This window comes from Gossypium hirsutum, chromosome D03, assembly GCF_007990345.1.
Source record: "Gossypium hirsutum isolate 1008001.06 chromosome D03, Gossypium_hirsutum_v2.1, whole genome shotgun sequence".
NCBI classification, from domain to species: Eukaryota; Viridiplantae; Streptophyta; class Magnoliopsida; order Malvales; family Malvaceae; genus Gossypium; species Gossypium hirsutum.
The window spans coordinates 19,495,090-19,509,479 of NC_053439.1; the positions used below are offsets into that span (position 1 = coordinate 19,495,090).

At 37.4% G+C, this 14,390-nt stretch overlaps 1 protein-coding gene across 1 annotated transcript; it reads right to left on the minus strand.

Moving 5' to 3' along the window:
- Positions 1-1,370: 1,370 nt before the first annotated feature.
- On the minus strand, positions 1,371-3,428 carry LOC107950791 (pentatricopeptide repeat-containing protein At3g21470). Its single transcript, XM_016885748.2, has one exon. It carries the CDS (start codon positions 3,303-3,305, stop codon positions 1,650-1,652), a length of 1,656 nt encoding a protein of 551 aa, XP_016741237.2. The 5' UTR covers positions 3,306-3,428; the 3' UTR covers positions 1,371-1,649.
- Positions 3,429-14,390: the final 10,962 nt, after the last annotated feature.

Below are 14,390 nucleotides of genomic sequence, written 5' to 3' on the forward strand. Positions count from 1 at the left end.
AAGGTTGGTAAATGAATGGATTCTGATCTAGTATAGGACGGCACACTAAAACCTGGGGTTTAGACCAATTGGTTCATGTTCTCCAAGCCCCTTTCCCATCCCCAGTTTTCGACTTCCTTTGTACCAAACACTCAGCAACCGGGATGAACCATTTTCAATCGAAGAAATATATGGCAGTAGGAATAAATTTTAGTGGTTCAGAACAGCTCAATTGCAAAGCGGTAGAAGATGGGTTGCTATAAGTTCCAAAAACCCAACATTAGATTCTGTATGAAATCAGATGTCAATGCTAAGGGCACAGGTTTTTTTGTGGCTTCTAGCTAGCTATATAATTTTTCCGCAAAATCTTATTTGAAAAAAAGTTGAAGACTGTAGAGCACTGCTGCAAATACTTTCATTCTTATTTGCCTTTTTTGTCTCAGACATCCAAACTCTAGACAAAACATAAAGATTCAACTATCCTCATTAAATCTTTGTAATGCCTTCCATTGATGACCTACTCATAAGATTTTGATCACTGACTATGATTTGACTATATTTTTCATGAAGAGGAAACAGATCGGCCATACCTTCCTGTTAGACACTGTTACTATGGTGTTCTGTATGAAGCCAGGACAAGAAAGGGTTCATACAATTTCAATACTGAAAGCAGTTCCAGTGTCATAAATCAAGGAAAACATACTTTGTCCCCTTATTGCTATGCAAGCTCAATCAACTTAAGAAGGCCAACCTTTTTGTTGCCCCCAGCAAAAATTCTCAGTCAAATAATTTCTCTTCAATAGATGCAAAGGCTTGAAAACAGTAGCCCCTATTTTCTTCATCCCATTATCAACATTTGCAGGAATGATGAAGATTGTTCCAAGTGTTAAAGGCACTTATGTCTTTCTTATTGGTAACGTCTCCCTGCAAGATAACACAAACCAATTTTCTTTTGTTACAACAAACAAGAGCACTTCTAAAAGCTTCATTTGGTGAGAAAGATTGACATGTGAAGATGAAAAATTAGGAAATTTTAAAACAAAGACAATTGACTTAACTGTCTTAATATTAGATTTTACTATCTACAGTAAAATCTTTTCCCAATACTTTGGAAGTGATGAATTTGTTCATAATTGTATCTAAAATACTGTTGTATACAGTATTTAGTATCTTTAACTTTCTTCTTTAACTAGCATGCTAACAGTTATACCTTAGAAAAAACAGATGTAAAGTTACACTCTGAAAGCAGCCTAAAAAAAGGCATTCGGATCAAAACCTAAAATAAAGCAACAATGATTGTATTAGTGATAAATAAAATAAAAGGAAATAATAATGCTAATATTATCTTAAGAATTAAAAAAGAAGTTTGATTAATCTAACATAAACTGGTATGAAAAATAAATCAGCATCCTCTTTATTTCTTGTCTGAAATGGAGATACCATTAACTGACTATGTATTTTAACCTACAATTTCCTTTTACTAACAATTAATTTTTAATTATGACAAAAGTATTACGAAAAGGGGGAAAAAGCCAAGAACTCCTTTTGCAAATTAACCTATTTAACCAACCCCTACAATCTTCTGCTACATTGGGATTTGCATTGTCAAGCTCACGCATCGGTGCATAGTCTATAATGGTCCAAGAGCGATGGGATGGTATCTTATTCGATCAAAGTTGATGGGAACTAATTGGCAGCTCCATACGATTGGGTATAATTGAACTGAGTCCTGGATTCTTTTGAAATCCCTTGTTCACCATTGCTGTCCTCATTTTTTCAGCCTTTTCCCATCTGTCTGAAGCTGCATAAATATTTGACAACAGTACAAGATGTGAATTATCCCCAGAATCCATGTCATCGTCCACTTTACCAACCTCTTGCATCACCTGCTCTACCATATTTGTATCCAAATGAATCCTGCAAGCGCCAAGCAGAGCTCCCCAAACTACATCATTTGGCTTTATTGGCATTCTCTTAATTAAATCGAAAGCTTCTTTCAATCTCCCAGCACGTCCCAGAAGGTCCACTAAGCAACCATAATGCTTGATGCTTGCTACCAAATCGTAAGTCTCCATCTTGGAGAAAACATCTAACCCTTCATCTACACACCCTCCATGGGCACAAGCTGATAGAAGAGAAAGGAAAGTAATGTCATCTGGCATCTCATTCGATTCTTCCATTCTTTTAAAAAACTCAAGAGCTTCTTTGTTCTTTCCATGAATAGCAAGACCTAAGATCATGGAATTCCAGCAGGCGCTTGTCCTATGACTCATTCCTTCAAATATCAATCTTGCTTGGGCTAAATCCCCACACTTTGCATACATATCCAATAATGCATTCAAAACAAACTGATTAGCCTTCATTCGCTTCTTCTTAATAAGATAATGGATTTCTTTTCCAATATCTAATTCACCTAACTGTGCACAGGCAGATAAAACACTTGTGATGGTAACTTCATCAGGTTCAAAACCTTCATTTTGCATTTTCTTATACATGCGCAAAGCTTCCTCACAGAACCCATTTTGTGCATAACCTGAAATCAATGAATTCCAATTCACCAAATTCCTAACAGGAATTCTATCAAAAAAGTTCCTTGCTTCCTTAACATTGCCTCTCTTACAATACCCAGAAATCATTGATGACCAAACAAAGTAGTTCCTTTCGGGCATCATATCAAAAATCTCCCTTGCAGCTTCTAGTTCTCCATTTGCATTATACCCGTCAACCATCACTGTCCAAGTCACCACAGTTCTTAACTCCAATGGAACTTTCTCAAAAAACTGTCTTGCTTTGAAAGTATCTCCACACTTGGCAAACCCATCAATCATCTCAACCCAAGTCACTGAATTTCTTGTGATTGGCATCTTTTCGAACACATCCAATGCAGATTCTCTATCCCCATTTTTAAAATACCCACCAATCATCGCGTTCCATGTCACCACATTTCTCTCAGGCATCTCATCAAACACCTTCCGGGAATCAATCAAATTACCGCATCTTGAATACATGCTCAGCAAGGACGAAGCAATATGTAAATCAATGGCCACCCCAAATTTGATAGATTCGGCATGCAAAGATTTGCCATAAGTTTGGGTTGAAGCAGAAGCACATGCCTTGAAAATCAAAGGAACCAGACCAAATATATAGAGTCCTGTTTGGCGTATTTGGGTGTATAAAGAAAGCACTTGACTGGTAGTTCCTTCAGAAAGGTGGTTTCTAATGATGTACGACCAACTGGTTTGATTTGGGTTTGAATTGTTTTTGGCTATATTTTCTACGATTCTAATGGCTTCTTTTGGGTTTTGAGGCAATTTTGTTGTTTTCATTGTCTCCTAGTTTTAATTTTTAAGGAAGTGGGAAAATAGGGATGTAGTGATCATCTTCAATAAATCTTGTATTGTACCGTTAAATATAAAATTCTTACTCTTTCCAAGACATCCATAAAAGATCTCATAGTCTCTATCTCTATAATTTTATTTATTTAAGTAGGATAGAGACGATCCGAATATTTTAATTGTTTTTACATTTCAAGTTAAAATAAAAGGTTGTTGATTTTAATTTTATCAAATTATTACTGAATTAAGTGATTGGGCTTTAAAACTATTATTGTATACCTTTCTATGTTTACATCACTTGCATAAATTAATAGCTCTTATTCTTTTTTTCTTCTATAATTTAATTTTTTTTTCATAAAACAACTTTAAGCATTAGGAATCAATGAATTAAAATTTAAATAGCTTTCTTCTCTAATCTTCAACCTTGACCGTCAGATCGATTTGGATCTAAAATATTTTCTTATACTTGTTGATGGTTACTCTGATCTATGGTATTCACCGTCAAATCATTGCTTGGAGTTCATTAGTGGATTTTAAAAAAAAACATAACAATCTAGTGACTTAAATAAAATGTTTTGAATAGTTTAGTAACTTAAATGTAAACTTCCAAATAATTTCAATAACCATTTTATAATTTTTTAAAGTTAAGTGACCAAAACGTAAACTTACCAATAATTTAATAATTTTAAGTGTATTTTACCCTAAAATAAAAAAAAGTATAGACTAAACTATTGACTTTGTTTAAATTGTTTTTTTTATCTAATAATAAACTTAGTACCTTAATACTTACATTCTATCAACTTAATCCTAAATATAACAAATTCAACAAATTTAGCTCTTAAATGTCTCAAACTTGTAACAAAGTGTCCATTCTAGATCCATTTCCACAATAATCTTCTCTTGATTGATAAACTAAATCGTGATCCATACGAACTTCTAACCATTTCACTACCGAATCCGCACTGGAATCCAATTCTGCAGCTGAAACCAAATACTGTCTATAAGAATCTGATACTTTCCTAGTCGAAAACTCTCTTTTATCTGAAGAAACATCTTGGTGGAGTCCCTTTCTCAGAGCCAAGCCGCAGAAGGGACCATTCCCAGTTTCAGCCTCTCGACTCAAGAAAACGAGTCCTAACAATCCAAAGATTTTGCCAATATTCAGCAAAATACCCTGCAGTTGCTGCAACAAGCCACGAATCCATTTCTGAAACTACCAACACAAAACTAAATCCTTATTTCGATTATCGACATCAACAATTTCCATGAATCCAAGTTTGAAAAAGAGAACATCATTGGCCTTACAACTCAAACATCCTTTACTAATTCAGCATATTAATCAAGTGTAGGATGGAATCTTCATGAAACTGAAAACAATATGCAAGCTAAGGCTGAAGCAGCTGAAAAGAATCCATTTAAAAAAAACTACCAAGTTCAATACCAAGATCAATTCTCATGAATCCAATTCTGAAAGCGAAAATATCATTGGCCTCACATCTGGAGCAATTCAACACAATCAATAATCAATTATAGAACTTAATCTTCTTGAATTATTAATACAATAGTTTTCCAAAAGCTTGGAAAAGTATGCAAGTTAAGATTGAAACTCTCAACTCCATAATTTTAAAAGAACACAATGATAAATTAATCAATAGAAAACTCAAAGCATAGATTTTTAAAAATATTAAAAAGTCAAAATTTATGATTTTGTGATTGTTGAGGACTAAATTTATTAAGTTTTTTAGAATTTGAATTAAAATAATAAATTTTGTAAACATTGAGGGTGAAATTTATTAAATTTTTTATATTTAAGAACAAATTAATAAAATGTGTAAGACTAACTTTATTATTAGATCAAATCTACCTTAGCTTTCCACTATTTATCTAACCACAACAAAAAAGTGATAAGAATATTTAATTTCAAAAATTTAATAACTAAATCCAAAAAAATAAATAAAACTAACTCGATAGTTTAGTCGCATTTTTATGCTTTACCCAAAAAAAAAACTTTGATTGCCCGAACTAAACCAATTTTTTAATTAGTTTAAATCTAATAGTTCATTATTTAGTGATGTCGGAAATAGTGATTTTGGGACCACCAGTCGACGAATAAATTCGTAGAATTAGTATTTAAATTATACGAGTCAATAATAATTTTTATAATTAATTTTGATTTGAGGATTTTAACTAATTAAATTAAAAGTTAGTATAAGTGGTTTGATTCAGAAGGCAAGTGGTTATTGAAAACAAGGTATTAGGACCTCGTTTTCGTAATTTAAAGCCGTAAATATTTTTATTAAATATTTACAGAGTTGTATTATATGTGAATTAAAGTTTGGTCCGGTAATTTTGATGATTTATTGCTTAATTACTGTAAAAGGGTTAATTTGTAAAAGAGGTAAAAGTTAATTGCTATAGATTTAAAATAATAAGGGGACCAAAATGGTAATTTGATGCGAGCTTGGCTAAGGAGCTAGTGGCCGAACCCTTAGAGCTGCCATTGGGACCAATAACCCGAGCTCGAGCTCGGAGATTTCAAGAAGCTGTTTCTAGCTACGTTGATCGAGTTTGGAAAGGAGGAGTGACCGAACATGGCCGGACCAGCTCGCCAAGCTTAGCTTGCAACTTATTGCAAGCTGACTTAGTTCATCCTAGCTCAATGGAGCTCAATTCGGGCTGATTTCAGCTCATTGAGTTTGAACTTACTTTTTATTTAATTGCTTGCGTTTAAATTGCTAGAATAAATCTTTGAAGTTAGTTAATTAGTTAAAAGTTAGCTCAAATAATTTAATTCACTTATATATGTTTAAAGTCAGGTTATATTAATTCTAGTAATTAATATGTTTTAATTATTGCAAGTTTTTAATGTGTCTTAGGCCCGCCGAAATTAATATAGAAAATTAATTTGTCTTAGCTCATGCATAAATATGTCTTAAGTAGCTGCCGAATTTATGTTGACATATTGCATGAATTTATTTTGTCCTAAAACAAGAATTAAAGGCTGTTTTATTTTGGTGCAGGAATTTGGCATGGACGGCATTCAATTTGGCTGCTGCTGATTACTCTCCTCCATGCACCCATTCGTGAACAGCAAGGGTCTTTTGGGAGTTGCCTTTCACTTTCCAAAGTAGCTCAATTCAGCTCATCAATCACCTTGGAAGACACAACCAGCAGCTGAACCAATTTTACTAACTTTTGGCCATTTGATTTCATGTGTTCACACACATGGCTGCTCTTTTTCTTTGGTTCACACCATGGGGCTGTTGGAGATCACCAAAACTCTCTTAAAAGCATGCAAGCTATTCAACTCGCCAATGAGTCTTCATAAAAGCTCTTCCAAGCTTCTAGGCCGAACCAAGACACTCTATTCAGCTCACCAACACTTCCTTTAATGTCTAGCTGAATGGACTATATCTAGAAGTTGCCAAATTGAATTCTTCATGCATGAAACCTCTCAAAGACGTTCTAGGAAGCTTCCTGGAAATTTCTAGCCTCTTTTGTTCTAATTTTGGCTGACCATTCAGCATCTTAATTTTCCATTCAGCTACCTTAGGCTTAGATTATAAATATGTGTTCATTTGTAATTTGTAGGGACTTTTGAATCTTTTATGAATTTCACTTACTTTGTGAGTTTGTTTTCAACTCTCATTGTTCTCCAAAGACTGGTCTGACTTATCAAGTAACCCTGGTGGCGTCAAACCGTTTTTGTTTTCTTCGAACTTATCACTTTGTCCATAAAGTGTGGCGTTCAAATTATACCGAGGTTCCTATCAATATTGATAGTGGGCCGAGGTTGCATTTCTTTTACCTATCTTCCAACCGTTATTATCCCAACCTAAGTATTCATATAAGTTTTGGGTTAACACACTTATATTGTGTTAGTTCAACTTGAATACTTGGTTTACGTTCATCTATAAATCTCAAACATCCCATAACTTCTTTTGAACCAATTTGAGCCTTTATTGCTTCTTCCTTAACCTAATTTCGGCAAGCTTTAAAAATTACTCCATTCACGACCGAGCAAACAATTACGACTCAATTCTTCATCGAAGCGAGTGCATATCAAGTTGGTATCAGAGCTAGCTGAATCAGAGTAAGATCGACATTTCCGGCACTACGATATTGTAATTGAAAAAAATAAAAAAATTCAAAAAAAATTGTATTCAATTTCTCCTTTTGTATTCAGTATCTAGTTTTTGTAAAAAAAATTAAATTATAAAAAAAAGTGTGACAAATTTCATTGTTGCGGAATTGTAAAGGTGTAAGTTTGTAACACCCCGAACCCGAAACCGACACCGGAGTCGAACACGAGGTGTTAACTGGCTTTAACCTCTTACAAAATTTATTTTCCAGACACTGCCCAATCTGTGTACTAGTCGTTTTAAAAATCATATCTTGAGTTTCGTAACTCGAAAATTGGTTTCGTAATTTTTCCCAGAAACTAGACTCATGTGCCCATCTATGTATTTTTTTCTAGAATTTTTGGTTGGGCCAATTAGTACAGTTTATTAGTCAAAGTTCCCCAAGTTGCAGGGGTCGACTACACTGACCTTTGCCCATTACGACTGGGATATCTCCCTGCACGGGGCTTCAATACTGTTGCCGTTTGTTTCTATGGAAACTAGACTCAGAGAGGAATCTGCACATATATGGTACAACCCCTAATTATCTCTGGTTAATTTATAATGAATTTCCAAAGTCGGAGCAGGGAATCCAGAACCCATTCTGGCCCTGTCCCACTAAAATCTGATTATCTCTTAAAATACTGCCCATATGATCTTTTCGTTACTTCCTCATGAAAGCAGACTCATCGACCTTCAATTACATAATTTATTCATCAATTAATTCCACTCCTACTATTTTTAGTGATTTTTCAATCTCATGACACTGTTGCTGCCAGCATCTGTTACGAAAGTAACTAGGTCCATTTCATGCCTACCCTTAATCCAATTCAATCGAACATTCGTGCCATTTTCGCATGGCTTAAAGTTTACATGCCATAATTCAAACACAACGTACTAGCTTATACATGCCAAAATGATCTTCTAAACACACTAAGAAGAAAGTACCAAAACTTGCTATCCGGTGTGATGACTTCAATGACGGCCCGACCCCGCAAAAATAGATGAGTCCAAGCAACCTATAGTGGGTGACAAGGAAACATCGAGTGAGTTTATAACTCAGTAAGTCATAAGCAATGCACTACCATCTATCAACAACATTATCACAAGAGGAAACAAAATGGAACGAGACAATTTACTCCATCCATACCGAACCATACCATAGTTCCTCCAACTTATCAATTCAATTTCATATCAATTCATGCATTCACATTCTATATACTCATCAATAGGACATTGAAGCAATTTCATAAATCGGTTTATTTTTGTTACAATCAAACGACTATACGGCCTTTCACCCATCCTACGATAAAACTTATGTACGTGACTTCAAGTATATTTGTCACATAGGTTCGAACTTACCGAGCTCAACACCAAGTATAAGCATAACACCTATTAGCCACGTACTTAAGACACTTACCCAACCCGCTGTCCGCGATCGACTCAATAGTGTCGCACACATAGTGTCCATAATGATTCACGAATGTATATTGAGCCCGCACACTCAGTGCTATATAATCAACTCGCACACTTAGTGCCACGTAATCAAATCGCACACTTAGTGCTACATAGTCAGACTCGCACTCTTAGTGCCGCATGGTCAATTCGCACACTTAGTGCATCATATTCATTTCGCACACTTAGTGCAACATAGTCAAATCGCACCCTTAGTGCTGTACAATTTAATCCCGCGCACTTAGCGCCAATCTCATGGTCATAAATGGTTATCCCGCACGTTTAGTGCCGAGATCAACAACTCAGTACATCTTACCTCTTTTTCATTCATTCAACAATTTCATCATCACATACGTACATGCATATATATGTATATTTATTCATTCCAATCAGCATCCATACATACACATTATGACCATTTGAAATACTACCCACTACATGCTTAATGACTTACTTTATGTTGGGTAAAATAATTCCGAGTCGGCTACTCGATGACCTTCGATTTCCCTTTGTTGGACGCCTCTCCTTTAGGTTCTTGAGCTTAAATAATACAAATAAGAGTATTCAATATTTAACTCAATAACATGAATTTATTTATCACATTCGGCAATCACAAATCATTAAATTTTCAAACCAAGATGTCATTATATGACCACATATACACATATCCATATACTCAAGCTCAATAATTATAATGTAATATCATGTACCCACTTTAAGTATATTGCCGAATATACTTAATCATACATACACCTAACCAAAACAATTTCCTAAAATCTTCATATCATTTATACACTAGGCCGATTGCCCTCACCAAGTTCACCTATGTTCTTCAACAATTCCTTCATTGATCAAGCACATATTCGGCTAAGAAATGGCAATTTTAGCAACCTTCGATTTAGTACTTAACTTTTACCACATATCAAATAACTCATTTCCTTACTCATGTGACCACGTATATTCGGTCATGCATACACACATAAAATTAATTTGGAGACTCTATCAATCCAACATACATTCGGCACCTTCATCCACCATTCCACCAAGCATGTAACATTCAAACACAACCAAACTCACATTCGGCCCTAGCTCATAACAAGGTAGCCGATTCTTTTTATAGTTCAAACATTCCTCTATCATCATTCACCTAACTTTAACATGAAACCACAAAACTCACCATTTCTCATCCAAATAACATGAACAACAACCATTCCTTGAACACTTTCTCATGACCGATTGCTCATGTTATCAACAAGATTCAAGGTTTGAACATGGGCTATTTAAAACATGCATGCATCTCAAAGACAACATCAAACATACCTTAGTCTAGCAAACCACCATAGCCGATTTTCTCAAGCTCTTCCCCCTTCCTTTTAGCATTTTCGGCCAAGGATGATAAAAGATGAACAAACTTTTTTTCTTTCTTCTTTAGAACATTCGGCCAAGGGGAAATGAAGAAAGATGGACACTTTTTTTTTTTGTTTTTCCTTCTTACTTTCACGGCAAAAGGGGAGGAAAGAAACAATTACCACCCATCCTTTCCTTTTTCCATTTCTTTATTTCCCCATACTTCTTATTATATTTTATCCTACATACCTCACTAGGCCAACATGTTCCCAACATGTTTCCACCCATAGCATGGCCGGCCACTACATATTAGGGAGGGGGAATTTGACATGCAAGTCCCCTTTTTCTTCCACATGCACTCATAGGTCCTCATGCATTGACCTATCACATTTTAAAATTTTCTCATATAAGTCCTATTGACTAAATTCACATGCAATCGACCAAATCGAAGCTTGAAATTTTCACACATTCATTATTACATATTCTAGATAATAAACATCACATTCAAACCTTTCGGTGACTCGGTTTAGCGGTCCCGAAACCACTTCCCGACTAGGGTCAATTTTGGGCTGTCACAACTCTCCCTCACTTAAGAAATTTTCGTCCTCGAAAATCTTACCAGTAAATAGGTTTGGATATCGTTCTTTCATCGAGCTCTCGGGTTCCCAGGTTGCTTCCTCGATCCCGTGTTTGAGCCACAACACCTTAACCAACGGAACCCTTTTGTTTCGCAACTCTTTCACCTCACGAGCTAGGATACGTATCGGTTCTTCTTCATAACTCATATCGGCTTGAATTTCAACCTCTGATGGGCTAATTATATGCGACGGATCAGATCGATAGCGTCGAAGCATCGAAACATGAAAGACATCGTGAATCTTTTCAAGCTCAGGGGGCAAAATCAATCTATACGCAACTGGCCCCACTCGTTCGGAGATTTCGTACGGCCCAATGAATCTCGGGCTCAACTTGCCCTTACGGCCAAACCTAAGTACCTTTTTCCAAGGCGAAACTTTAAGGAACACTTTATCTCCCACCTGATATTCAATGTCCTTCCGTTTCAGATCCGCATACGATTTCTGACGATCTGTGGCTGCCTTCAAACTTTCACGGATTACTTTTACTTTCTGTTCGGCATCTTTAATCAAATCAACTCCGAAAATTTTACTTTCACCGAGCTCGGTCCAAAACAATGGTGTACGACATTTACGACCGTACAAAGCCTCGTAAGGTGCCATCTTAATACTTGATTGAAAACTATTGTTGTAAGCGAATTCAATCAAAGGTACATACCGTTCCCATGAACCACTAAACTCAAGGATACAGCATCTCAGCATGTCCTCGAGTATCTGAATTATCCGCTCGGATTGACCATCGGTTTGGGGATGAAAAGCGGTGCTAAAATGCAGCTTGGTACCCAAAGCTTCTTGCAATTTCATCCAAAATCGCGAGGTGAACCTCGGATCTCTATCCGACACGATAGAAATAGGTACTCCATGTAATCTCACAATCTGAGTAACATACAATTCGGCTAGTTTATCCAATGAAAAATCCGTACGTACGGGGATAAAGTGAGCCGACTTAGTCAGCCTATCAACAACAACCCAAATCGCATCCTTCTTACTTGCGGACAATGGCAGTCCGGACACAAAGTCCATTGTGACTCGGTCCCATTTCCACTCGGGTATCATGATCGGCTGAAGTAATCCTGAAGGCACTTGATGTTCCGCTTTCACTTGTTGACATATTAAACATCTCGAAACAAAGTCAGAGATGTCTCGCTTCATACCATGCCACCAAAACCGACGTTTCAAGTCGTTGTACATTTTCGTGCTCCCCGGGTGAATTGACATTCGGCTACAATGGGCTTCGTTCAGGATCATCGGAATGAGTTCCGAATTCCTTGGAACGCACAAACGACTTCTAAACCTCAAACAACCATCATCATCAATCTAAAACTCTGATTCCTTGTTCGGAACACACTCAGCTCGTTTTGCAACTAATTCATCATCGACTTTCTGAGCTTCACGAATTTGATGAGTCAATAATGGTTTGGCTTTTAATTCAGCTACTAACACATTGTCAGGTAGAACAGACAAGTGTACATTCATCGCTCGCAAAGCAAACAGTGATTTCCGGCTTAAGGCGTCCGCAACCACATTAGCCTTTCCCGGGTGGTAATCAATGACAAGCTCGTAATCCTTCAACAATTCAAGCCAACGTCTTTGTCGCAGATTCAAGTCCCGTTGAGTCATCAAATATTTGAGACTTTTGTGATCCGAAAACACATGGCACTTCTCACCAAACAAATAATGTCGCCATATTTTCAATGCAAACACAATGGCGGCTAGTTCGAGATCATGGGTCGGATAATTTCTCTCGTGTGGCTTCAATTGTCTTGATGCATAGGCCACAACTCGACCTTCTTGCATCAATACGCAACCCAACCCGAGTAGGGATGCGTCACCATAAACGACAAACTCTTTACCCGATTCGGGTTGTACCAAAATTGGAGCTTCAGTCAGATGAGTTTTCAGTTGATCGAAGCTTTTCTGACATTTCTCCGTCCATTCGAACTTAACATCCTTCTGAAGTAGCTTCGTCATTGGTGTGGCTATCATCGAGAAACCTTTGACAAATCGTCGGTAATAACCGGCGAGCCCTAGAAAGCTCCGGACTTCGGTAACATTTCTCGGAGGCTTCCAGTTAAGTATGGCTGAAATTTTGCTCGGGTCAACTCGAATACCCGATGCGGATACCACATGACCCAAGAAGCTAACCTCTCTTAACCAGAACTCACACTTACTGAACTTAGCATATAACTGCTTATCCCGCAAAATTTGCAACACTTGCCTCAGATGCTCAGCATGTTCGGTCTCATCTCTTGAATAGACCAAGATGTCATCAATAAACACAACTACGAACCGATCCAAATACGGCCTAAAGATCCGATTCATCAAATCCATAAACACCGCAGGGGCATTAGTGAGCCCAAACGGCATCACTAAGAACTCATAGTGACCGTACCTAGTTCTGAAAGCAGTTTTGGGTACGTCCGAATCTCGAATCCGCAACTGATAATAACCCGATCTCAAATCTATCTTTGAAAACACCGATGCCCCCTTTAATTGATCGAACAGATCATCAATACGCGGCAACGGATATTTATTCTTTATCGTCACTTTATTCAGTTGACGATAATCAATGCACAACCTCATGGTTCCGTCCTTCTTTTTCACGAACAATACTGATGCACCCCAAGGTGAGAAACTCGGTCGAGCGAAGCCTCTATCCGTCAATTCTTGCAACTGAGCTTTCAACTCTTTTAACTCGGTTAGTGCCATACGATACGGAGCGATCGAAATAGGCGTAGTTCTAGGTACAAGCTCAATACCAAACTCTACCTCCCGAACAGGTGGCAAACCCGGTAACTCTTCAGGAAAGACATCCGGGTATTCACAGACCACCGGCACCGATTCGGGTTTCTTTTCTAACTCCTTGTCATCAAGTACATACGCGAGGTATGCTTCGCACCCTTTCCTTACATATTTCTGGGCCAACATTGCTGATATTACAGCTGGCAACCCCCTTAAGTCCGCAGACTCAACTCGGATTATTTCGTTATTTGCGCACCTCAAATCGATAGTCTTGCTTTTACAATTCACAACCGCATCATGCGCGGTTAACCAATCCAAACCAAGAATAACATCAAACTCGTCGAACGGCAAAAGCATCAAATCGGCCGGAAAACAGGATTCTCGGATTATTAGAGGGCATCTCTTACACACTTTATCAACAAGTACGCATTGACCCAAAGGGTTTGACACTCGAATTACTAGCTCAGTAGACTCAACAGGTAGAGTCTTACTGGATGCTAAGGTTTCGCATACATATGAATGAGTAGAGCCGGGGTCAATCAATGCAATCACATTAGTATCAAAGAGAGTGAAGGTACCAGTGATGACGTCGGGGGAGGATGCCTCCTCTCGTGCGCGAATGGCATATGCTCTAGCAGGAGTACGGTTCTCGGCGCGATCGGCCGTATCAGAGGCCCCCCTCTGACTACCACCCCTGCCTCCTAAAATTCTCGGTGGTCTACCTCTAGATGTCACTCCACTAGGTCTTGCACCTTGAATCTTATTCTTCTCATCCA